Source organism: Talpa europaea (assembly GCF_964194135.1).
Source record: "Talpa europaea genome assembly, chromosome: 14".
Classification (NCBI taxonomy): Eukaryota; Metazoa; Chordata; class Mammalia; order Eulipotyphla; family Talpidae; genus Talpa; species Talpa europaea.
Genome location: NC_140082.1, coordinates 41,430,215 through 41,458,092, shown reverse-complemented (window position 1 = coordinate 41,458,092; position 27,878 = coordinate 41,430,215). Strand labels below are relative to the sequence as shown.

Sequence of the window (27,878 nt, the reverse complement as noted above, 5' to 3'; positions counted from 1 at the left end):
TCGCAGCGCAGCACTCAACTGCTGCGTCACCAGGGGAGGCCCAAAGAGTCTTCACTTTCTTTTCTCTGTTTCAGAGAGGTTTACATTACAATTAACAATAAATTTTGAATACCCACCATAAACTAGGGGCTTTAAGAGAACTTTTTTTGGGGTATATGTTTATTAAGTACTTTAATCATTTTTTATTTGGAATGGAAGAGAAGAACCCATATAGAAGAACCAAAAATCGTCACTTTAGGTTTACCAGTATAGTTAATTCAATCCTGTATTCACTAAGCAAATATTTATTGAGTACCAGCTGTGTACTTGTATTGTTCAGGGTTGTGGGGATATAATGATAAACAAAGAGCATAACTTTTTTTTTAATGTTTATTTTTATGTGGAAGAACTGGGGTGTAGGCCAGAGGTGCGGGGTTGGATGTGAAAGGATTTACCAAAGATAGAATGGGCAGCAGAACAGGCAGATTTACTGAAATACACAGCTAAGGGGAGCAGTGGGTGAGACAGAAGAGGTCTGCTGTACCATATGTGGGTTAGCTTCCTGGCATAGAAATCGAACTCAGGCTGTAGAAGTGATAGCTGTGAAAGCGCTGAGACTCAATCCCTAGACCACGAGGGAAGCCCGCAAGGAGCATCTGTTGTAATGGAATCATAGTTATGAATGGATAGTAGATACTAGTGTAGAAAAGTAGGTTATTTCTATTGCTTCCCTATTATCTTCCATAAGAAAAAATCTTTAACTGGACACTCCCGGACTTCTCTGCAGAGATTGGGCATAAGCTTTATAGAAAAGAAGATCTGTAACCATCAAGGAATTATGTAACATATCCCAGTATGATTCTCGTAAGTGTAGGTGGTAATGATTTTAGTAATGGGATTTATCTGATATGTAAACTGCCAGCCTAGTGTCAGTCTGTTTGTCTATAAACTAGAGGCATGTGTGAGCATGTTAGGTGATTTGTTGGGATGCAGGTGACTTAATAGATTAAGGCAGTGCATATAAGGTGAGGTCAAACGAAAAATATGAGTAGAAAAGTAAGTTTAATAAGTTAAACAATTATTAAAGCTATTTAAGTTTTCGGTCTCTTTGGGCTAAGTACTAAATAGTTATGTATTTAAAATAAAATTAACTTTTTTTTAGAGCTAACGTCATTTGAGATAGCTTTCTTTTTAAATAAAAACAATTGTATTTACTTAGAAACATTCAGAATATCAGCAAAGCAGTTGTCATTTTTATTTTTACACTTAGAGTGGCATTCAGTTAAAATAACAGTAGTTAGTTATTTCATATAAGCTATATCAGAGATAACTGAAGAGGAAAAATTACCACTCACATAGATAACTAATCTGTGTTGTGTACCAACATGAACCTGCTTAAATTTCCATGCCAGTCTACAATCCCTATCCTGTACCAGGCAAGGTTAGTGGCTATTGAAAATACCACCAGGACCAAACTATCTAAGGGCACATTCCATAGTGTGGTAACTATACAAAACAAGACACTGTACGGTTTAGAAACAAATCTTACACATACATTTTTCTTTTTTTTTTCTTTTTTTTTTTAAATAGAGGCATGTTTTTATTTATTTGTTTGTTTTTGTTTATACATGCACTGGGTACAGTCAGAAGCACGGGAGGGTGAGAGAATTCACCAGAGCCAGAGCGGGGAGCAGAGCAGGCAGAAGGACCGAAGTACACTGCTGAGGGGAGCAGCGGGCGGCAGGAGAGGTCTGCGCGCCATGTGGGACCCTCCTCCGGTGGCCGGGGAGCAGCCGGGGATCGAACCGGCGCTGCAGAGGCTGCGGGCAGCTTTGCAACCCAGCGCTCAACCGCTGCGCCACTGGGGAGGCCCGGGTGGGCAAATAGAGACCAGCTTATTTTTCATCTTTGTCATCTTTCTCCTAATACTCTTTCTTTCTTCTTTTCATTGCTCTTTTCAACTTTGATGGCTGTGTTTTGGGCCACATCAGACTTTCCTTTAACTTCGTATGTTGCAATATTCTTTTCATATTTTTCCTTCAGCTTAGCTGCCTTTTCAAAGGGCTGCTCCATCTGCAGCAGTATTCCACAATCTCTTTCATTTTCTTTGCAGCATCACCAATGGATAGGCCTGGATGTTCCTCTTTGATTTTGGGGTCATATTCACAACAAAACAAGAAAATGGCTGAAGGAGGCTTCTTGGGTGCATTGAGATCCTTGAACTTCTTTTTTTGTTTCCTCTTTAGGGGGATATAAGTTTTCATTTCTCTTTCATAAAACGGGCCTTGTTTGCCTTTACCATGTTGTCAAAATTTTTCCTTTTCTTTAGCATACATGGTCTTCCACTTCTGAAAGTATTTTTTTAGAAAACTGAGAAGTTGAATAAAGCATCTGGGTGCTTTCTTTTTTTTTTTAAGATTTATTTATTTATGCATAAAAGAACTGGCGTGTAGACCAGAGGTGGGGGGTGAGTAGAAAGAGAATTCACCTAAGAGAGTGGGGAGCAGGACAGGCAGATTACTGAAGTACACTGCTGAGGGGAGAAGCGGGTGAGATGGGCGAGGTCTGCTGTGCCATGTGGGTTGCTTGATAGTGCTGTGTCTTTAACCCCTGTGCCACCAGGGAGGCCCTGGGTGCTGTTTCTTATGCTCCTTCTGGCAGGTTTGCAGAAAAAATGCATTTGATTTATGCCCTTCAGTTTCTTAGGATCTCCTTTGCTCAGTTTAATTATTTTTCCTCAGTGAGGCGCAGAGTTGCCCTGTGCTGTCTGACTCTCACTTGTCCCAGTGCTGTCTCTATGGAGCTCACTGTACTATAACTGCTGTGTATGATAACATTCTACTTCCACAGTTAAGCAAGATAAGTTTTCTTTTAAATCGGTATTAAAACTTACATGTGCATTAAGGAAATCAGTTGAAACTTACTGTTTAACATAAAATGGCACTTTTACATAGCTGAAGATTGCATTTTCTGTTCATCCTTTCTGAGGGTTTAAGGAAGAGAATGTTAGTGTTGAAGAGATCTCAGTTTTGTCATTATTTTAAGCAATTACTTTGGAAGAATGCAGTTCAACCCATATTCCTGCTAATTTTTGTTTATATAGTTTTAAAATCTAGCTTAAAATGAGGAAGGCAGTTTCACAGGGGGTGGCAATCTTTCCCTGTGAAGAATCAAAGAATAGATATTTTAGGTTTTGTGAGCTCTATGTCTGTCACAAATATTCAACTCTGCCATTGTAGCATAAAATATGGAAATAAGGGAATGTAATTGTAATTAAGTAAAATTTTACTTACAAAAATAGATTGTAGGTTGGAAATGGACCGTAGTTTCATCATCCCTATGCTGTTAAAAAAGTAAAGGGGAGTGCTGCATATTTTAAAAATTTTTGTTTTTGTCTTATTTAAATAGTGTAAAAATGCAACAAAACACTCAAATATAAAATTGCAGAAGCATTGCTACACAAATAATATGTGAGGCTTCTGAAATTGAATTTCTGTTATTTGCTCAAAAATTTCATCAGTTAGTATAAGACAGTTCAGATTTTGTATTAAATAAAATTTGTCTTTTTACATGCAGAGACTTCTAAAGGAAACTTAGGAGTTTCATTATGGAATTACAAATATAGATATACAAGGTATTTGAAAGTTAAAATTCTAAGCGTCACAGCCTCTATCTTTTATGATTATAGCTTTATTCAAGACCTCAGCAGGGGTCTTAAGTAATAGATTTCCAGTTTCATTGTTTAAGGAAGAATATTTGTGAATCTTAATGCATCACTTTTCTAGCCAGCAAAGTGTGGCTTTAAAATTTCATTACTTAGCTGCTGAACTTCTCCATTAAGTAGGTTAGATTTTCCTTCACTTTATTTCTCAAGCATTATTAAGCATCCAGTTTATATTGATGATATTGGTAAACATTAATAAATTAGAACTTTCTGTTTTTATAGAAAAATTGTTATTTCAGTTAAAGTAATATTTTCTTCATTGAGTTTTGTTATTATAATTTAAATAATATGAAAAAAGCTGTTAATCAGTTATAACTTAATAGCTAGCTGTTATTTGTGAAGTGGGAAAAATGTGATCTTTTTAAATTTCTTAGCTACAGATTTATTTATTTATTTATTTATTTATTTTTTAATTTTCTAGAGGCATGTCTTATTTATTTATTTATTATTTGTTTGTTTGTTTGGTTCATACATGCACTGGGTACAGTCAGAAGCGCGGGAGGGTGAGAGAACTCACCAGAGCCAGAGCGGGGAGCAGAGCAGGCAGAAGGACCGAAGTACACTGCTGAGGGGAGCAGCGGGCGGCAGGAGAGGTCTGCGCACCATGTGGGACCCTCCTCCGGTGGCCGGGGAGCAGCCGGGGATCGAACCGGCACCGCAGAGGCCGCGGGCAGCTTCGCAACCCAGCGCTCAACCGCTGCGCCACTGGGGAGGCCCACTTAGCTACAGATTTAAATGGGGATTAATGAATGTCAGTGCTCTCTAGTAATTATATATAATTATAAAAATCATATGGATACTCTTATGAGTTAGTTGCTCTGATGTGTTGTTATTGATACATAATGGTTCTTAATCTAGGGACACTCATTAAAATAGAATATAAAGGCTAAAAACTGCAATAACCAGACTTGTTCCTTCCTATGGCTGGCACTTTCTTCTATTTAAAGAAACCAGGCATCTTTATTCCACTTTCATTATGCCTCATTCTGAAGAACAACAGACAAAACACATGCTAGTCAAGAACTTAGTAAATCTTAACTGAACTTAGATTTCTACCAGAGATTTTCTCATTTGTCTTTTTTACATGTGGAGACTTCTGAAGCCTGAAAGAAAACCTTTTTACTTTTCTTGTGAGTGTTCAAATACCTGCTGACGATAATTAAGTATATCAGTGATTGATAATCCAAGCAGAGTTGACATATCTCAAGTAGAGACTTGGAATAGTGTAGGGAAATTGAGTCTTTATATGAAGATCAGGAATTAATTTGACGTATAGAAAACTTACCCTTTGTATTTAAAACCTTTACTAAAACTTCTGAACTGAGCAGTCCTGGTCAGAAGTGGTGGTGGTGGTGGCAGGGTCCGGGGTTTCTATGCTGCTAGGTTGGTCCTTGTCACAACTGGGATTGCCTGTGTCAAGTGGCTCTCATGGTGAAGAGGGCTCAGATCACATGTAGGGAAGGCCCTCACTTACTTCATCATGCTCTCTGGGGTGGGACTGAGCTTGAATGTCTTCTCTAAGTCACAAGGTGCAGAGCATGAGAGACCTGAGTTCACCTCTACATCAGGTCCAACTCTTTTTTCTGGGGACGTGGTAACCACACTCTATTCCACAACTCTTCTGTGAATTTACTGTTGACCACCTATGAAGATGAATAAAGAAACTTAAGCAATGGGGAACTTAGCTCTGGCTTGGACTGTTTATTACTCTGCCCATGGACCAGAAAAGTGTACAGGACGATAAGCTCACCTTCTTTACTTGTATCAGATAATGACCACTGCACTTCTGTCTCTGCTTATGGCAGGAGATGACTTAAATAAATAACTTGATTGGTCATGAAAAAACAATTTCTGAACTGAGAGTAAGTTTTGATGAGGAAGGGTTGGGAGGGCCTTAACAGGGTATCTCTTTATAGAAATGTAATGTATTATGTCCTGCACTTTGAAATATAATACAATGTTATGCATGTATCTCCTTGGGAATAGACTATATAAGGAGGTCAAGAGGAACAAAATTAAGTTGCTTTTACATTAATCAATTCATGTTGTCTCCCCACCTCCCTTCTCTCTCTCTCTCTCTCTCTCTCTCTCTCTCCCCCCCTCTCCCTCTTTCAGTGTTTACTGTAATATGTTTAGAAGTGGAAAACATATAAAATGTCAATTTTTTGGGGTATGAATCTGTATTAGAGGTTTCAAGAGAAACTAACCAGATTTATTACAAGAATTGGCTCTTGCAGTTATGGAGGCTAGGAAGTCCCATGATTTCTCTTCTGCAATCTAGAGAACCAAGAAAGCCAGTAGCATAATTCAGTCCAAATTCAAAGACCTAAGAAGTGGGATCTGATGGTGTAAGTCTCTGAACAAATATATGCACACAAATGTGTAAATATGTAAGGTATTTAGTAAATTCATAGAGAAAGTAGAATGTTGGTTGCCAAGGATTTGAGGGGGAGGGGAGGGATAGTTACTATGTAACTCTATGTCCAGAGTTCTAGTTTTGCAAGATGAAAAAAAATTCTGTAGATGGTAATGATAGAAAGAAGGGCTGGAAATGATTACCTAGTGTTTAGACTGGCTTGAGTTTATGACACTTTAGGATCAACTGCCCAAAGAGGTGCTAGACTTTTGACCACTGATTTTATAGAACAATACTATTCTACCTCACCCATATTTCCCAACTTGGAGAACTCGCTAATGGGAAACATAGTTTCATTGTGGCTTATTTTAAGGGTCATAATTTTAAGCACAGTGGCTATTTTCTGGTTTAGAATGAACCCAAAATGCCTATGACCTTGAAAAAGACCTTTCTTGCCTACTCTAGGTTTTCTGAGTAAAAGTTTTGGGTATTGACCTCTGTAGATAATCATAAGTGTTCTTGCCATTATAGCTTAAGCTATAGAACTTCCAAAAAGAAATTCTGGAAATGTTATGTGGGTTTAAAATTCATGATCTTTTCTCTTTCACAAATTTTTAAAAAAATCTCACTTCAAAATAAATGTGCTCCTTGAATAATAAATCAGAAAATACAAATTAATGAAAAGCCATAGCAAAACCAGCCATAATATCATGAAATAAATCACAAAAGCTTACTCACTCTTGATCTTTTCATGCATATGTGTATGTATATGTGAATGATTGGTTATGTCTATATGCAGATTCATGCTATATATATATCTAAATACCTCTTGAATGTCTTCTGGTAATTCAGGGCTTAAGTATTTCTTGTTTTAGGATAAGATGATAGAAAATCATCTACTTTTATTTATTTACATATAAAAATATGTATAAACTTTACAGGTTTAAGGGAGTGATGCTTTAAATTACACAGTTTGGAATTTATTTTTTAATTTTTTATTTTTAAAGATTTATTTATTTATGTATACAAGCACTGGGTACAGTCAGAAGCGTGGGAGGGTGAGAGAATTCACCAGAGCCAGAGCAGGGAACAGAAGAGGCAGACTGAGGAAATACACTGCTGAGGGGAGCAGCGGGCACGGCAGTAGAGGTCTGTCACGCCATGTGGGACCCTCGCCAGCAGCCGGGGATTGAGCCGGCGCTGCAGAGGTTGTGGGCAGCATCGCAGCCCAGCGCTCAACCTCTGAGCCACCAGGGGTGGCCCACAGTTTGGAATTTATATAGATTTCACAGAACCTGTATCACAGTATTCTCATGCGGACTTGTTAATGAGTTGGCACATGTAGTAAGTTAGAAACTTATTTGTTTGGATGTGTTCATTTTAAGTCATAGTTTACATTCTTTTTCTCAGGTAATTAAAGTTTTCTGAAGTATTTTCTTTCAGAATCTTATTTTTGAAAATAACAAAAAGGACATTTGTCAGAAAATGAAAGGATGGTATATCAACCACTTAAATAAGTACTATATAATTATGAATTCATTTTGTGTTTTTCTGAAGTTTATTATTTTTTGTTGTTGTCAGAAGCTTCAGCTTCTGAACTTAGACTTGTGCATGTAGTATATTCTTTGAACAAGCAAGCTGAGGTGCATTTTTTTCATTTGTAGTTGTGCCATAAATGTTTTACTTTCTAGAAATTTCCGTAACAGAGTATTCTTTAGTTATCCTCTGAATGCTGATCCTATAGTTACCATTCAAGTCTCCAGGGAGGGAGGTTTGTAATAATGAATCCCAGTGTACCAGGCTGTTGCATGTTGCTTTATCAGCATAAAATAGTTAGATCTAGCTCTCTCAGCATAATGGTCTATTGAGGAATTTTGTTTGCTTAACTGGCCAAGGACAAAGATATGTGGTTGAATACTTTTGACATAAATTAGTAATGAAGTTTTATCAATATAAATTCCTAGCAAGTAGCTGTCTTCATTTACCTTTCTATTTTTAAAATATTCTGAGGATTGGGAAAGCAGTAACTGGGAAAATGAGATTTATCAGAGTCAAAGGCAAAACTTGAGAAGAGATCAGCAGTTTATTCTTTTGTTTCTAGACTTTGAAGATACATAATGATTAAAGAAGAGTATTGAGGCTGTAGGAAAGACTCATGTGAGGGCATGACAGAAAATGGCATGCAAGAGGTGTGGACTTGATCTTGAAGGGGAAATTTGTCGTTTGTTCCTTTAGGGCAAATCTTTTTTCACCTCTGATGAATTTCCTAACCATACACATCCTCAAGACCAGTATGTTTCTTCCTGTTACCTAGGGTTTTTTCCATCATGATGTCTGTCAACTCTTATCTATCCATCATGTATATAGGTACAGATATCTATACCAGTGATTTGAATTTATAGCACACCACAATTCCACTGTTGTCAGTTGACAACTGTTTTTGTTTGCTGGTGGTACAGAAATAACTTCATCGGTATGTTTGTGTATCACTTCCAAGAAATAAGCATTTGTCAGACTTCATAGCTTTTCTAAAAGGGAACTGCTTGTTTCCGCTGTGTGTGGGAGTGGGGTGGGGGGTGGGCAGACTGAATGGAGACAGGACTGTGATGGTGTGAAGGGTTTATTCAGTTTGTTGGCTAAGGTGATCAGAGGAAAGAGGACAAAAACAAGATGAAAGATGGGGGTGGGCACTAATATTAGTACATGACTGTAAGCCCTGTAGAAGTTGAGTAGTCTGGAATTGGAATAACTACTAGGGAAATTGGAAAACTACTAGGGAAAAAAAAGTAAGGAAAATAATTTATTTACCATGTAAATAATATTTATTAAAGCTTTTCACAATTCTGAAAAAATCAGAAATCCCAATTCTGTAGATTGGGAAAGCAGTTACTGGGAAAATGAGATTTATCATACTGAAAGTCAAGACTTGAGAGGCATCAGTAGTTTATTCTTTCGTTTCTAGACTTAATTACAAGTCACTTTGTTATCAGTTACATTTCCTTATTGAAATGCTTTTCATTTCTTTGTTTTTCATGAACTGTTTTTAAACAGTAAGGTTTTTAATGTATTGAAGTACCTTTTACCACTTCTCTTGTTTTACCTAGCTGTCTACCACCTACTTTATAGATCCAGTTAAAACCATACCCTGGACCTTGTCCTGAACACAATGTCTCATTCTCTTCTTCTGTTTAGTGCTGCTTTTTCTGTGTTTTCCCAGTGCTTCTGTGCACACACCTCTATAGCTCTTAGCTCATGCCATTAGACCTTTTTTTTTTTTTTTTTTTAAACGTGCCTCTTTCCTCTTTATTAGGCTGCTGGCCCTTATGACAGGGAAAGTCTTATTTTCATCTCCTGCCTTGCCCACAGTTAGTTCTTAAATATTAGTTAAATAAGCAAATAAAATATTAGTATACTCAATGGAGCTTAAAATCTCAGTGCAGCCATGCTTTTCGATATGAACATTAGAATTTGTAAGAATTTTATATTTAAAAATTTAAACAAAGGTATTTTTTCTAAAATTTGACATGAATTGAAAGACAGTCTTTTGGAAAGGTATATTTTTCCAGTTAAAATGGATACGCTATTTTTAGTTGTGAACCTAAAACAATTTTCAGCCTTATTTTAATTATTTATTTTTAAAAAGTTTATTTATTTATACATACAAGAGCTGGGGTACAAGCCAGAGATGCGGGGGGTGAGAGGATTCACTAGAGACAGTGGGGAACAGAACAGGCATGTTGACCAAAGTACACTGCTGAGGGGAGCAGCGGGTGAGTCAGGAGAGGTCTGCTGCGCCATGCGGGTAGCTCCCTGGCCTGCCAGGGATCAAACTCGTGCTGCAGAGGCTGAGGATTGCTTCATACTGCAGTGCTTAAATGCTTGCGCCACCAGGAAGGCCCCCCTGTTTTAATTAAATAGTTTATTCAAAACTATTCAAAAAAGTTTATTTTCTTTTTTGTCCTCTCTTACACTGTTAATGGCTCATTATTGCAGCTATAAGCAATTATGGCAAAGTAGAGCTTAAATAGGTAATTTACCATAGAATTTGAAAAATAAATTCCATTTCAGAGTTCGACTCATTGGTAAATGTCCTTCTCCTCTCCCCTGCAAATCTAAATTAAAGATATGATTATGGGCTGTAGAGACATACTGGTCATTTAATTGTGTAATTCTACATTTGTAGTCTGGTGGATACTTTAGTATTACTACTGAGTAACATATGCTAATTAAGAAACAAAAGGTGTAGCTTCTTCATTGATGTGTTTTGCCGTTCTTTCAAGTATGTTTTAGAAACATTTCTTGCACTAATGTCAAAAGTAAAAAGAGGACAAATCTCAGTTTTTTGGGTATTAAAAATAACAATTTAGGTAGAATCTAAGATTAAAGTTACCTTCTAATATATATGGTTCCCTAAATTTCCCTTTCTGTGGATAGTCTGAAGACTATTGTAGTTATATATAGATAAAGTGGAACAGGCCATGTCTTTTTTTAAATATAAAACTGGGTCATGTGCAGAGGTACTGTCCCAATTCAGTTGTTAATTAATAACAGGTATGGCCCATTAAAATTAACGTTTTCTTTGTTCTCCTTTTAAAGATTTTTCTTTATGAAAAATCCGTTTATTTTTAAATATTTTTCTTTATGAAAAATCCATTTATTTACTTTTATTTATTTCATGAATATGGTTGTTAAGTTTAAGCTTGTAGTACTGAAGTCTTACAATTATTAGAAAACTAATTTTTATTTGATCCATATATTGAAAGTACTCCTTGTTTATTCATTTCTCCTGGAAATTACTTCTAACAATTTATGAGTAACATTTCAATGAACATCCGTCAAAAAATTTAAATAGTGGTAAGAGTGTGAAATATTAAAGTTTTAACTTTCATTAATTGTCAGTAAACATTTTCTAACTATGTAGCTCTACTTAGAATTACTGTTGTATCTTCCTTGCAGACACTTGACTCTGTTTCTTAGTTGATTAGTTTTGAAGAATACCAGTAAAGTTTGTTGATACTTTGGTTTTAACGAACTATGAAGGATTCCCTTTTCCTCTCGCAGTGTTTTATGTATACATAACTATTTTTATTTCTCGTAATTCTTCCCTTTGTTACCTTTTATAAAATAAATACGTTATTTTTTAAATTGAGGTAACATCAGGATCCTCCCATTGTTGCTTTTTTTTTTTTTTTGAGATAACATTGGTTAACAACAGTGTATATGATTTAAAGGTATAGGATCATAAATTCTGGTGTCTATTTTGACAACACACCCACCACCAAGGCACCAAAAGTCCTCACTTTATTCCATTGGGTACCCTACCCACTTAGATCTTCCTTCTTTCCTTTCCCCTCTGGGAGTCTCTGCTCTGCAGTCAGATTTCTATGACACCATCTGGTATTTGTGAATTTGTCTTTTTCCTTCTGACTTTACTTAGCATTATCTCTTCCAGTTCCACCCATATTGTTGTCACAAATGACAAAATTTCATCTTCTTTAATAACTGAGTAGTATTCCATTGTGTATATATATATATACAGCTTCCTGAAATCCACCCTGAACATCCTGATATTGTCAGCTAGGTAAGGTTGGACCCTGTTAGTACTTGGGTGGGAGTCCCTTTATTACTTTAATAAGGTAAACCTTTTGTTCTATCCTATTAGCTCTCTTGAGATTGCAAGACCCTGTTTTGGTTTCCCTTCCCTATGCCCGTTTCTATAACTACAGGTGGAAAGCTGAGAGCAATAGGAATCCCTCAGTTTCTTCTTTCAGGAACCACAGTCCTGTAATGATTGTTGTACAATGTCTGAAAATACTTGTTTCCTATGTTTACTCACTTTTTAAGTGCTTATGACAGGAAAGTAATTTTGGAGTATTAGCATCTGGAAATTGGTCTTCTAACGACTTCTCAGTTGCTGAAACTGCGTTTTAGAGCCCTTATTTTGAACTCTTTAGGTTGATACCATCAAGTTCCCTATTTTGGGAAAATTTCTTTCTCTTTGACTTTTAAATATACCATTTCCTGTTAGACCTTCTACTTCTCACTTTTCTTTCTGCTTCCTTTAGTAAATTCTCTTACTTTGGTGTCTTGGAAAACAACAACAAAACTACACAAGCATATACATTCATACACATGGATATATATTTTTTATATAAAATTACTACTAAAACACTGGAAGTCACCATGCCAGACTTTGTGCTAACTTTATATGCATGTTCTCATTTTAATTCATAAAGTTTAACTGCTTAGAATTCTCCATGGTTCTGGTTTCCTCCTCCTCCCATCTGTATACACTATCAAGATTTTGGTTCCACCTATATAATAACTTTTACGTTCGTATTTTTAGCCCTGATGTCTTTGCTGAATTCCCAATCTGTGTATCTAACAGTCTATGAGCACTTCCGTCTGGAGTTTGAAAGGCATACCAACCTCATACATTCTATGTGAAACTCTATTTTGCTCCTTTCTTTTTATCCTATTCTTACCATTACATTATTTAATTTATGATTTAAAAAAAACACAAAAATTCTGCTTCACATAGACATATAATCTGCCTATTAATTAATTTAACCTGCTTGAAGCTGGCCCTGCTTTTCCATTCCTATCCTTGTCATATTGTACCAACTTTCTGACTTATCTCTGCTTCTAGTTGTCCCCCTAAAATCTGTAATGCAGCTGTTGTTGTTTTTTTTTTAAGATTATTTAGGCATATAAGAACTGGGGTTCAGGCCAGAGATGGGGGGGTGAGAGGATTTACCAGAGACAGAGTGGGGAGCAGAACAGGCAGACTAACTAAAATATACTGCTGAGGGGAGTAGCAGGCGAGACAGGTGAGGTCTGCTGCGCCATGTGGGTCACCTCCCTGGCTGGCCAGGGAATCGAACTCATGCTACAGTGGTTGTGCACAGCTTCATGGGTTGCGTCTTAACCTCTTGTGCTACCAGGGAGGCCCCCTTATGCAGCTGTTTTAAATCAGAACATACTTTCTGACGGAAAATCTTCAGTATTTTCCTACATGCTATTGGATATTGTCTATGCTTTTTTTTTGTATTTATTTATTTTTTTAATAGAGGCATGTTTTTATTTATTTGTTTATTTGTTTGTTTTGTTTATTTGTACATGCACGGGGTACATTCAGAAGCGCGGGAATGTGAGAGAATTCACAAGAGCAGGGAGCAGAGCAGGCAGAAGGACCGAAGTACACTGCTGAGGGGAGCAGCGGGCAGCAGGAGAGGTCTGCGCGCCATGTGGGACCCTCCTCTGGTGGCCGGGGAGCAGCCGGGGATCGAACTGGTGCTGCAGGGGCTTCGGGCAGCTTCCCAACCCAGCGCTCAACCGCTGCGCCACTGGGGAGGCCCTGTCTATGCTTTTTAACATGACATACAAACTCTCCTTGTTCTGTAACTTGCTTCACTTTAGGTCTTTCTCTGCTGCTCCATGTCAGCATAACTCCTTGACTGTATGTGATTTTTTTTCTTCTAAATTTTTTTTTTGTTGCCTCCTATCTCCCCATATTTTACGTGGTTCATTGTTGGGTCCATGTAGGCCAGTTTCCAACAGGGGTTGTAGGTAGACATCCCCATTCCAACAAGCAATTCTTGGACAGCAGCAGGGTGTGCAAGAAATCAACTCAATTCTGACACTGTGTACTTGGAGATAGCATCAAATCCCACAGTTGAAGGATTGTCTCCCAAGACTTCCCTCTCCATCAGACACAGGCCATAAGCCCCAGCATATCTGTGTTTTAAGCTGTCAACTATTGATCAGGGGTCTCCACAACCCCTCGTCAGACTACCTGTTCAAAACCCAGATTATGTCTATTCTGTGACCAACTGACTATAAATCAGGACACCCACGTCAGGTTAGTTTGCTAGAGTGACTAATAGAATCACTGAATCAGACACATTCCAAAGGAGACTAAAAGCACAAATGGAAGAGATGCTTAGGACAAAGTACATGGAAAAGGCATATAGCTGCCATGCGCTCTCCAGGTGTGCCTTTTTCCCTCAAATAGTCACACCTTGGAAACTCTCCAAACCCCATCCTTCCTTTTTTTTTTTTTTTTTTTTAAGACAGGAGAGGTCTGTTGCACCATGTGGGCTAGCTCCCAGCCTGAGGCTTAGCACCTTGCCCCACTAGGGACACCCTGTTCAATTTATTTTTTATAGTATTTATTGTAAATGGTGACAGAACTGTCTATCCTTTTCCCCAAAGTAGAGTTGTGGATGTTTTCCTAGTTTCCTAATCTCTGTCATGTGTAACCAGTACCAAATCCTTTAATTTTGCTTTTACTCAACATATGTGTTTGCATTTTTATGTTCTTGTGTTTGTTCATTCATCTAACACGTTCTTTGTGCTGAACATTGCATTGAATTTTATGGCATTTATAGATTAATTTGGGACAATTAATATGTTTACAGAGTTAAGTTTTTCCACTTAGGATCAAGGACTTAGCTGTTCAAGTCTAATTTTAGTTCTACCTGAGGAAAGTATTAGTGTTCCTCATTTGATCTGTTACCTATCTTTTAAGACTTATTTATTATTTATCACTTCTCCAGTTGTGAATGAGATTGTTTTAGTCTGTTAATGCTTTTCATTTTGTCATTGCTCATGAATGGGAAACTGATTAGATGATATCTAGTCTGTTTTTGGCCAGTTCACTAAACTCCTTAGAAATTTTCGTGGATTTGGAGTTTCATATATTGGTTATGTCAGTGACAGATACCAGTTTTTTTTTTTTCCTTCTCAGTGTTTTAGAGTTGAATTCATTTTTAATATCTCAGTACATTGCCTAGAACCTCTAGTACAGTGTTGGAAAAAGAGTGGTATTTGACACCCTGCTATTAGTCTTGATTTTTGTGAAAATGTTTTATAGGTCTTGCTAAGTAAGAAACTTTACTTATTTTTTACTTGCTAAAGAATCCTGAATCCATGTTGAATTTTATCCAATGCATTGCTGGGGTGTGTGGAGATGGTCATGTTCATCTGTTAATGTAAAGACTTACACTCTGAGATTTCCTAACATTTCTGCTTTTCCTGAGTTTTTTTTAAATGCAGTGCTGAATTTGATTGGTTATCTCTTATTTAGGATGTTTTCATTTATGTTTATAAGTGAGATTGGTTTATAATTTTCATTTAATTCTTATCTGCTTTTTCAGAATTTTGCTAGTGGCAGAGACTTTAATCATTGCAGTTTTTTTTAAATTGGAAAAACTATTTAAATTTGAACTGTTTAAAGAAGAGTTACTTGTTTAATGATTTAGTAGAATTTATCAAAAAACATCTTTTATAAAATTACTGTTTCTTGAACTTTCTTCCCTAAGTTCTAGTATTGTGAGCAAAGTAAGGGCTTCTTTAGTATTTGCTGAATATTTTCTAGATTGAAATATTATATATAATTCTTATGTTAACGTGTAATCATAGAAGCATTGTGCTTCTTGCCTAATTTATCACAGTATGAAATTAGTCTGTAAGAGAAATACATGAAAATCTGTTTTCGTAGTTTTCTTCATAGATTCTGTTTGATGGTAGTCTGAATTCAAAGGCTGACATTTTTAGTAACACTGTCTAATTTGCATCATTGAATACAGTACTTGTATAGAAAGTACTATTATGTACTTTATGTATAGAAAGACCAGAGGGAACCATTTTATTAATATGTTCATGTTTTGTGTTGTTTTTATGTTTTTCTCCATTAAGACTTATTCTGTGATTTAGAATCATTGTAATTATTTTATAGGCAAATACTGTTTTAGATGTTAAAGTACTTAATTTCAATAAAACTGGTTTAGTGTATCCATTCACATTTCCCTTTATAAAACTCTGTGCATTACACAAACAATTGAATATCTGAATATAACTTGAAGATTTGGATAGTAAAGCAGTGATCCTCAGTCAAGGGCACTTCTGTCTCCAGGGTACACTTGGCAATGTCTGGAGGCTTTTTACTTGTTCCAGTGGGGGAATGCCATTACCATCTATGGGGTAGAGGACAGGTGGCAGTAAAAATTTTACCATGCACGGAATGGCACCCTTACTCCCCAAAGGATTGTCTGTCCCATAATGTCAGTACTGCCAAAATTGAGAAACCCCGTAAAAGGAAAGCTATATATATGCAAATATGAATATGCAGTATAAAAAGGTATTCTCAGATAAGTGCTTTTACCTTCAGCAGCTAGAATTCTAATTTAATAGTTTGTAGTGTGCTCATGCAAAGGGTACTAAGAGTATTCTGCTCTTGACTGACATCTAGTGAAACATTTGAAAGTAAAAGATAAAGTTGTAAATTAAGGTAAAATATGTGGATCAGAGTTACGGCTAATACCTATTTTCCACTAGTAGGGAATTCATGAATAAAAAAACTAGGGAGATATATTTATGACTACTGAGAAATTATAACTGAGGAGTAGAATATAGATAGTTTTAAGTATTGTTTTTCTTTAATGTTTCACTTATATTTTTAACTTAAAAGAATATAGACTAATAAATGCTGAGTTATTCATGTGTAAGACTTTTTATATTTAAAAAAGCCTAAAATTATATAATTTTAGAGCCAAAGGAGATCTTGCTGTTTAATCTAGTTCCTTTATCTATAGAGAGTAAAAAATTCTGTTTTAGAGAGTAATCTCTAATCCAACATCTAATCCAATAATTTGTTAGTGCCAGATTTTGAACTAGAACCCATAGTCAAATTTTCTTTCAGAGTGAAGGAAAGTACTAAACACACTTTGGATTGTATTTAAACTTTTTATTATTTTTTTTCAGCAAAACTGTGAATATTAAAATTGTTACTGTATTTTTTTAGAAAGAATATCTATACCTGTATGTTTTTAAAATGAATAGCTGTGTATATATGTATGCATTATAAATTGTTACAAATTTGATATTATTACTCTTGTGTCTCATTTCATTTTAATATTTAAATGTTAATACTGGTATAAACATGAATATTTAAAAATTTTCACAGGCAACAACACCTCCAAATCAAGGACGGCCAGATTCTCCTGTCTATGCTAATCTGCAAGAACTGAAAATATCCCAGTCTGCTCTCCCCCCACTTCCTGGGAGTCCAGCGATTCAGATTAATGGAGAATGGGAAACTCATAAAGATAGTTCAGGACGTTATTTTTATTACAACAGAGGAACACAGGAAAGAACTTGGAAACCACCTCGGACTCGGGATACAAGCATAGGCAAAGGAGATTTCCAGAGTTCAGGAGATCAAGAGGTATGAGTAATTCAGAAATGAAGCAATGAGTTATCAAATTTTGCTCTTTTTGTTGTTCAAAGACAAAAGCAGTGAATTTTATATATATTACATTATGTGTGTACATATGTCTATGTGTGTCTGTGTGTATGTGAAATAAATATAATTACTTTGCTACAAAAGGATAGTCCTTATAAGTCTAATAAATTTACACTAAAATTATTTTGTCTAACAAGTGTTCATGCTATTTCCCCTTAGTCCTACCCCTGTCTTAGAGAGTAGTGCAGTCAATTGACCAGCTGTATTTTGAGAAATACTCATCCTGAAGATCTGGAAAAATTCCTTGAGACTATTTAGATATGAAGGGAAAGCTGAGGTAGGGTTGATAGAATGGAGTTCCTGCTCTTTAAAGGATTGGGGCTCTTGCCTTCATAGGGCATGCCTTCATATGCCTTCATAGGGCATCTTGCTGTTATACAAGGCATTGGGCTTGTAGAATAAAAACAGAACTCTAAGTTAGGTAGTGCTGGAAATATCAGGTAACACATCCTGTATTTAGCAGACTCTGAAAGCTTTCTGTAGTTAATAACCCCTTTTCTTGTTCTGTTTTTCAATTGGGTATTTATAGCTTTGGTTTGGTGGTGACTTGTAGTTTTATTGTTTGAGAATGAGAATAGTGAGAGTTGTTCATATGTTATGGTAATAAGAAAACTGTTAGGAAAATTTTTATTTTATAGAAAGATTTGAAAATAAATTTTTCTATGTCTTAATAATAAAGCAAAATCTTATAATTTGGGAGAATTAGGGAAAAGGCTAAACTACAGAATAATTTTTTTTTTACAGAATAATTTAAAGGAATTTAAAGAAACTAAAAATATAATAGAGACAGTTCTCATTTAATTGATAGTTTGAACATAGAATTTTCAGTCAGAAATAATTTTTCTTATAATTGCAGAGCATTTTGAGTTTCACTTTATAGTGACTTGGATCAGCTGCTAGCTGGGCAGTCTCCAGTGTTAGGAACCACTAGATTTTTCCTTTAAATCTTCTATCTAGAAAGTAAGATCTTGATAGTTGGCAGTTTATGTATACAATTGATGCTTGAACAACATGAATTTGACCACAGTTTATATACAGGTGAATGTATTTTCTGTCTGCAGATTTGGAATTCACAAATTCAACCAATCTTGGATGTTAGACCCCTATATAGTAGGGCATTTATAAACTATACACAGATTTTTGACTCTTGGGGAGCTGGCTTCCCTAACCCCCTCTGTATTCAAAGTCAACCTTAGTCCCTCAGTCTCTCGCCTTTCTGTTTGATTCCATGTCCCAGTGTGCCTGTTGCCTCCTAACTCAGAATCTTACTGTTTTTCTAAAGAGGGAACAAATAAATCCCTAGGTGGTACACACCTAGTAGCTAGGCACGAACAAGGGGATTCTAGCAATTTTAATCCTTATTTTAGTCTTCAACCCCAATTCTAGAAATACCTAATACTGTCAGTTTCCTAGGAACCTAATACTGTCATTTCCTGAGTCATTTGAAGATTCAGTAAATGTATCAGATTTCATTTTCCTTCTCCAACTGTACCCTCCCTGCAATCAGTTTACATTCTTCTGACTTATCTGCAGATTTAGTTTTTTTGCTTATCTACTATTTAATCTCCAGAGTTTTGTGACTATTTCTTTTTGTGCGCTCCCTGTTCTTGTGGATTCAGGTCTTTAAAAGCATATTTCACTACTTTTAGTGGCGTTTGAGAGAACAAGTGTTAACTCTTTCATCTTAACTCAGAAGCTTAAGTGGTTATCCTAGAATAATGGTTCTCAATTGGGGGTTGTGTTGTCTCCTGAGATATTAGACACTGGAGACATTTTTGGGTGCTACAACTGGGAGAGTGGCTAGTTAGGGAGAGGCCAGAGTTACTGTTGAATAGTCTGATTCAGAAGGTAGCTCCAACAACTAAGAATTATCTGGCCCTAATTCTTTTCTCACATTTCTATGCAAATTATCTTGGATAACTTTAGTTTCTGTTTGTTTGGAAATTAATTTTTTCTGCATTTTTAAAGAATATCTTTTTGGATATACAGTTCTAAGTTAACTGTTTTTTCCTAGTTGATTGAACATTTAATTCTCGTGTTTTCAGGTTTCCATCATTGATGTTGGAAGTTTACCTGTCAGTTTGCCTTCTTTAACAGCAGTTTGTTTCTTCTCATTGTCAGCTTTTAAAATCTTGTATCTGTAATTTCACAGCAATGTGATTAGGTGAAGTATTTCTTTTTTTCTGCCAGGGCATTTTTAGAACTTCTGAATTTGAGGAGTCCTACCATTGATCAGTTCTGGAGAATCCTTAGCCATTAACTATAGATAGCTTCTGTCCTGCTTTGTTATTGATTGATTATATGATTGTTTAATCTACTCACTGTGTCATGTCTTGTAATTTCTTCTATGCTTACAAATGTTAGCTGTCTCCATGCCTCATATTTAATAATTTCCTGACCTAGCTCCTTTTTGCTAGTTTTATCTTCTTCTATGTCTTTATTTGATATTAAGCCAATCCTAAAATTAAAAAAAAAATGTTTTATTTTTTGCTCAGGTGCACTTCTCTATTCTTTTACTTAAAAGAGTTTTTTCACTTACAAAAGTAGTAGGACAGTACATAGTAAACATCCTTATACCATCTAGATCTACCACTTAACATTTTGGCACATTTTCTTAATATCCTTTTCCATCCTTCTATTCCTCTTCCCTCTAGTGTTTTTCCCTGAACTATTTGGAACAAACAATGTGACATTTTCCCTGCATCACTTATTGAAGAGGCTTTCCTTGCTACTATAGTCTTGGCTATTTTGTTACAGATTAACTGTCTGTATTGGTATGGTTTTATTTCTGGGCTCTCTATTCCATTGGTCTGTGTAGCTGTTTCCCCCCCCCCCCCCACTACCATGCTGTTTTGATTATTCTATCTTTGTAGTGTAGTTTGAAATTTGGGAGTATGATGTTGCCATTCTCCCTCTCTTTTTTTGGTCAGAATTACTTTGACTATTTGGGGTCTTTTGTGGTTCCACATGAATTGCAATATATTCTTTCCATTTCTTTAAAAAATGTGATTGAAACTTTGATAGCGATTATGTTGAACCAGTGTATCGTTTTGGGTAGGGTGGCTATTTTGACAATGTTAGTTCTTCCACTCCATGATTATTTGTGTTCAATGTAAAATTACAGTTTTACATTAATTAATTAATATAGATGAAGTCTTTAATGTTGTAGTTAAAAGTTTGATCCTTAAAATAGGATTTGATTTTGCTTCTGTCAGGTGCCTGAATAAACGAATTATTTAAATATTAAAATTAATATTTTAGTTTTAGTTTTTACAGACCTCCTAGGTTGTAGTAATATGCATTGTATGAGATTGGAAATTCCCCCACTTTCTCTCAGTTGTTGGGAAATATTTCTGTGGTTCCTCCAGCTTGGAATAAAGGGACAAGATTTGTTTCTGGTTAATCTATTACTTCCAAACAAAATTTTTTGGGGCCTCAGCTCTGTATTGTGTGGTATCCTTTTAGACTTGCTGTGTTTGATGTACCTGATGAGCTCTTTCCCGAATACTCTTTGTAGTCTTTAAATCTAATATTCTAGTTTGGGTTTTGACAAATGCTGTAAAGGGGAAAACTGTTTTTTCAATTCTATTTTTCTTTCTGGAATCTTGATTTTACTTAGTTTTTGTCCTCTGCGTATTTTTTAACTTCTTGCTCATTGATGTTTAAAAAGAACTATGACAACAACAAAAGCCTTATGTAATATTTTAAACTGTTTCAGTCGGGATAATTTTTTTTTTTGTATTTACCAGATATTATCCTATAAAGAGAGCATTTGTATAGCAGAGCATCTGCTAAAATATATGTACCCAAAGTCACTGAGCAAGGTACCCTGATGAATGGAATTATTTAATATAGAACATTTAGTATTTGGATAATCCTTGCCAAAAATAATCTTCATTTTTAAAATCAATTAAATGGCTTTTTTCAATCAGTAAATTTCAAGATCTTAGAGCTACTCCTGGTTTTATATTGCAGTAAAACTTAATTGAGATATTAGAATTATTTTTGATACAGAAGAGAACATCTTACTGTATAAAAATTAGGAGACTGTGGTTATCATTTTGTCAACTAGAAAGTCATTTATGAAAAAATAGATTCAATAAGTTTGATTGTTTCTTAAATCAGTTTTACTACTTAGATTGCCTTTAATTCTGTTTTTGAAACATTTTACTGCACTTCCGACATAAGCGTAGATTTTAAGTTGCCTCAATTAAATAAACTTCAATTTTTGAGTTAATGATTTCCACTTTTTAAAAACATTACTTCTACAAAACCTGACTTATTTTTTTGCAAGTCTTCTGTAAAGTCTGTGTCAGTTTGTATGAACATACTAACATTACATGTCTGTGTCTTTATGTTACTACTACAACGTTGATGACCTGTACATCTTAGCGTTTCAGACCACATTACAATGGGAGAAATTATAGTCTCATTAGTAATGTTTAATTGTAGAACTATTTTACCTTAAAGTGACCCTAGAATGGTCATTTGCACAAATATAAATGTTTGTTTAATTAATAAAGTTTAAGTGCAGTAAGCAAATTGCTACTTAGTCACATTAAGTAGGGTTAATGTGACTACTTCAGGTTTGAAAAACCTGAAATTGTTACATTTTCTCAGTCTTTTAATTTGTTTCTCTTTTATACCTGGAGTTTATCATTTTTTTTAAAGTAAATCATACTGAAATTACTTCCATACCACAATTTCTTTTTTCTCTGTATTGTGTTTGAATTTTCTCAATATTATATTTTCTTGTTTTGAGAGTTAGCTTGCAACAACCTTTAATAATCATTTGGTTGAGTTAGTTAGGAAAACTTGCCAATAAGTTAGAATATAATAGTGTTGCAAAACCAGTGTTTTTTCTCACTCCTCACTCTCTAACACATTTTAAAATAATAGTTCAAGATGTATTTATTGAACCCCGCTGTTTGCCAGGCATTTGGCTAAGTACTTGTGATATGTGAGTGAGAATTCTCAAGAACCTGCCTCCTCTACTTAGACATGTATACACATACAAATCTGTGTCACATATTAATCTAATTTCAGTTTAAAAACAGCATTAAATAGAAGGTAGCATTTTATCTCTCCATCTGGAAACAATTGTTTTCAATTTTATGGTATGGTGAATTTTTCTAGGATGTATTAATGTGATTTAAAAAACCCACTATTATCTCACCACTTACAATGTACCATTTAAAAGACTAAGCAATTTGTTTTGAAAATTAAATATTCAAATATATTTTAGCCAAATAAAGTTGATATCTTAGTTTTTCAGCTGCTGCATATTTATATTCAAGGAAGAAAAATCCTTATGTTTCTGACTATTTATAGCAACTTTCATCAGAAGAAAACTACCACAGCATTTGTTACAGCCAGTCAGATAGTCAGTGTGGTTCTCCTCCAAGGGGTTGGTCAGAAGAGTTGGATGAACGTGGGCATACCCTATATACCAGTGACTATACTAATGAAAAGGTACATTCTTTTTTTTTCTCATTTAGTTTTGTTGGCAGCATTCTGTCATAAAATAGCTGTGTACTGAAGTTTTAGTGGCATTTAAAACACTTGTGAAAATACTCTTTTTTGGAAATTACTTTTTTATTGTAATTCTCTAATGCCAGTAAAACACAAAAACTCAGTGTAACTACTGATTCATGGTTTTAATCTGCTTACAATTACGGTGATTTTTTGTGGTGTCAAAACCCATTTAAGGCAGACCTTTTTAATAGTAGACCTATTGAATGTACCTTGGTTTAGTCTTTTTCAACAAGCATATTTTTCTTGGGTAAAAGTCTCGTGGGAATATATTTTTCAACATGTCATTATGCTGTTCCATCTCATTTTCTATACTCCTTTTTCCTTTACAACCAAATTTATATTTTAATGAAACAAACCATGAATCTAGTACAATATGATGAATTAACTAGTTTGGGAAAGCATATTGAAATTTTATGTGTGTATGTCTGGTATCATCAGAGGTGGTTACTGGCTGGTTGTGCCTGGGGGTAAATGGAGGTAGGTATTTACTCCTTGCTTCTGCTTCAGTTGTTTAACACAGGAACTTAAGGAAACAGTAGTTTTATTCATGTTGCAGTCAAGATCATGTGTTTGTATTAGCAACACATAATCTTTTCCCTCTTATATTCCCTGAATTTTATTGTTTAAGTTTGGTTGGTACTCTAAATTGTATTCAGTAATATGTGCTGACCACAGAGGGTAATTTCCAGGGGTTTGTGGGAAGTTTGGCTTAAATTGTCAGTTTTACTTAAAATGTTCATTTAATTTTTTATCAGTTTTCAGAGTGGGCATGGCTCTGTTCATTGCATATATTAATCTGTGTATCTTTATGTTATACATTTCTTGATGTATTGTTAAGTGGTGCTTGAATCACTAGCTGGACATTGGAAGGAAGAAAGAGAAAATAAATTCAGACTTAATATTGAATTTACTTACTCTTACCACACTTTTAATGCAAAATATATGAGTTTAATAATTTTTTCAGCATTTTGAACAAGTAAAATGGAATTCATTAAGAATCTTTATGGCTGTAAAGCTTAAACTTACTTTTTAAAATTTAAAAATCTGTTCTGTTTTTTATAGTGGCTCAAGCATGTTGATGATCAAGGTAGACAATATTACTACAGTGCAGATGGATCTCGGTCAGAATGGGAATTGCCAAAGGTAATTAAACTTAACACTGAGTTTCTATTTCAAAAGAGTAGGTAGAGTAATATCCACAAAGGGTGTCAGTTGATTTATTTTCATTCACCTTTAGAAAGCAGCAAGATTATTTTTTTTTCAGAATTCATTGAGACTCTTTTGTCCAGCTAAGCTTTTTTTTTTTTTTAAAAGATTTATTTATTTATGCATGCAAGACCTAGGGTACAGGCCAGAGATGTGAGGGGTGAGAAGATTCACCAGAGACAGAGTGGGGAACAGAACAGGCAGACTGGCTGAAATACACTGCTGAGGGGAGCAGCGGGCAAGACAGGAGAGGTCTGCTGCGCCATGTGGGTTGCTCCCTGGGCGGCTGGGGATGGAACTCATGCTGCAGAGGCTTTGGATTGCTTCATAGTGAGATGCTTAACCCCTTGCACCACCAGGGAGGCCTCCAGCTAAGCTCTTTGAAGATAAGCATTGTACTGTTTAATACTGATAAAATCTGTTTAAATTTTTTTTGGTTTAACTTAAAACCAGGTTTCCATTACCCCTCGAAATAAGAATCCCCATTAATGCCAATTACTATCGTCTAATATATAGTTTTCTTGAGTATGTTAAGCTTCCTACATGAAATTGGCCTATTAATTTTTTATGAGGAGAAAGAAAATCAGCTCAGTATTCCAGTTTATTCTTTTATATAAATAAATGTTTTGTAATTCAGACTGTGATTTGTATCTTGTAGACTCCCCAGTGGCTTTATTATTTTTTTTAAAGATTTATTTATGCATACAAGAGCTGGGGTACAGGCCAGAGATGTGGGGGGTGAGAGGATTCACCAGAGACAGAGTGAGGAACAGAACAGGGAGACTGAGTGAAATACACTGCTGAGGGGAGCAGCTGGTGAGACAGGAGAGGTCTGCCATGCCATGTGGGTTGCTTCCTGGCCTGCCAGGAATCGAACTCATGCTGCAGAGGCTGAAGATTGCTTCATCATGCAGTACTTAGCCCCTTGCACTCCCAGGGAGGCTCAGACTTTAGTTTTTGAAGAAATTTATCTTTTTCCCAAAATAGTTTGAAGAAAGATATTACTAATATAAAGATAGATGGATATAGAAAAAAGTTACTAGAGGTTGCTAAATTTACTAAAGTTTAAGATAGTGAATTAGTGCTATTAGTTGTTTCTTTGTGAATGTTATCTGACATTTAATTATTTTATAAAATCATAATACTTAATATTAGTACAAAAGATATACAGCCTATAGTTGATTTCTAAGAAGTACCCTTTTGAATCTGTCTTGAACCAGTAGCAGAAAAGCTCTTGCCAGCTTCTAAAATGTTGTGATCCCACACAATGAAATACTATTCAGCAATCAAAAAAGATGAACTAATGCATTCGCAGCAACATGGATGGAGCTAGAAGGGATTTGCTCATTGAATTAAGTCAGAGGAAAAAGAAAAATATTGGATGGTTTCACTTATAGGAGGAATATAGGGGAACCAAATAAGACACTAGGGAAAAAATAACAATAAAAAACATAGCAAAATGAAACAAATAAACAGACAACTATAAATCAGAGACATTCTGCAGGGGAGGATGAGGGAGAGGGATCAAAATGAGGGAGGGAAGAACACAAGGGACTATGGTGATGGTGCATGGGTGAACCGGTGGTGGAAGTTCTATGGGGACCACACCTGAGAAAAGAAAGCAAACATTGTACAAAAAAGAAAAATGATGTAACACACATGTAAATAAATAAAATGGAAGAAAAATTGTTCTGATCTCAAGGAATAACAAGGTTGCTATAGTGGAAACTTGGCAAGTAGATGGGTAGTGGTGAGAGATAAAAGAAATACTAGTTCTTTTGATTTATTTGGTTATCAACAACAGGCCCAGAATTTTCTTGTTTAAAGAAAAAGGTTTTCTCAGATACTCAGAGAAGCATTTTTGATCCTTTTAAAAAAATATTCAGATTTTGTTTATAACACTGTATATGATTTAGGGGAAAATTCACACCTCTTTAGATGTATGTTACCCCACCATACCTATCACCAGAGCTCTTACAGTCCTAACTCCTTCTCCTCATTCTCCAACTCATTACTTCCCCTCTAGTGCCCTCAATTCTGCAGTCCTATTTCTTGGGTTTGTTTTAGTTTAGTATGTTCCTTTGTTTTGTTTCAGTATATTCCACACATGCATGAAATCATTGGTATTTTTCTTTCTCTTTGATGTATTTCACTTAGCATAATTCCCTCCAGTTCCATTCATGTTATTACAAATGAAGCGATTTCATCTTTTTTTTTTTTTCCTTTTTTCATTCCTATTTCATTGCGTAACTATACCACATCTTCTTTATTCACTCATCTCAGTGGGCTCTTGGGTTACTTCCATTATATGGCTGTTATAAATAGTGCTGAAATGAACAGAGGAGTGCATATGTCTCTTTGAATAGTTTTTTTACATTCTTTGGATAAATACTAAGGAATAGGGTTGGTGGACATACGTTATATATATTATTAGTATTTAGAAAAACCACTATATTCTATTCCACAGTGACCGAAATAGTCTACATTCCCACCAGAATTGTACAAGGTTCCTTTTCTCTGTACCCTCTCCACCATCTGTTGTTTTTGGTTTTTGTTTTTAATATGACTAATAGGAGTGAGGTCATATCTCATAGTTTTAATTTTCATTAAAAATTTTCACTATCCCTGAGGATAGTGAATTTGAACATTTTATCATATTGCTATCGTCCATCTACATGTAATCTTTGGAGAAGTGCCTATTTAACTCTTCTAATTTTTGACTGGGTAATTTGTTTCTTTGTTGAGTTGTCTGAATTCGTTATTGATAAATGACGCGCAAATATATTCTTCCATTTGGTAGGATGTGTTTTCATTTTATTGATATTTTCATTGTCTGTGCAGAAGCTTTTTGGTTTCATGTAGTTCCATTTCTTTATTTCTAGCTGTGTTTAGGAGACAAAGGAGTCAAGTCTCCATTGGGGACTTAGTGGTTTACTCTTAGGAAACCTACATATCTCTGATATGCTGTAGGTGAAAAAAAAAAAGAGCAGCGCTTGGGACAGAACCTTAAGGGATAATTCTGTGGGATTGGAAATGGGTATTGGTTGTGACTAATGCTGAATCATAAGTTACATGATATTATCTCATTTTCTGCTGCCATTTACCAGTTAGGATAAAGTATCAGAATGTCTCAGAATTTTCTTGAACTTGCAATTAAGTTGGATATGGAGAGGAGATTTGAGTTGGGTACAGTGGAAATGAGGAAATAATGAAAAATGTTCTAGAACCACTATTGAATGGATTGTTGCTGTATTATAAGGAAAATTGCAGGTCAAATTCTGTGTCCCAAACAATTTATTACTTAAAGTCCAGAATAAGTTTTGTTAGATAGGTTTGTAACCCTCAATACAGATAGTGGAAACTTTAATTTCACTATTTTCTGAATACATCTTTGCTGCTGAGGTGGTATGATGAACACAAATGCATGAAGTATGGTCTTTACTCTCACAGAGTTTATTATAAATTTGGAAAGGAGAAATATGTTCATATAAAATCTGTACACAGATTTGTACACACATACCTGGTTCTAGATTGGGTGTAGGTGAATGGAACTACAAAAATGCTAGATAGAAGGAAGATTTGGGAGGGAAAAATAAAGAAGTATGAATGAAGAGAAAACAAAATATCCCCCACTCAAAATGAGCTTGTTGTTCAAAATTCCTAACAAGCAAGTAAAACTCTAATGCTATTACACACGTGAGAAAATCAGGAGGGTGTTCTCCAAATGAAATTAATTTTCTTAATAACTTTGTAAGGATTTTAAATACATTGAC

At 35.3% G+C, this 27,878-nt stretch overlaps 1 protein-coding gene across 3 annotated transcripts in view; it reads left to right on the top strand.

Moving 5' to 3' along the window:
- ARHGAP12 (Rho GTPase activating protein 12) overlaps positions 1–27,878 on the top strand; it is a gene marked incomplete at both ends in the record, with an annotated part of 82,934 nt that overhangs the window by 19,027 nt on the left and 36,029 nt on the right. For all 3 annotated transcript variants that reach the window (XM_084253535.1, XM_084253533.1, XM_084253534.1), the window contains 3 exons: positions 17,026–17,286; positions 22,696–22,836; positions 23,962–24,042. In XM_084253535.1, the coding sequence (XP_084109661.1) occupies positions 17,026–17,286; positions 22,696–22,836; positions 23,962–24,042 (483 nt within the window). The remainder of the gene's footprint in view (positions 1–17,025; positions 17,287–22,695; positions 22,837–23,961; positions 24,043–27,878) is intronic.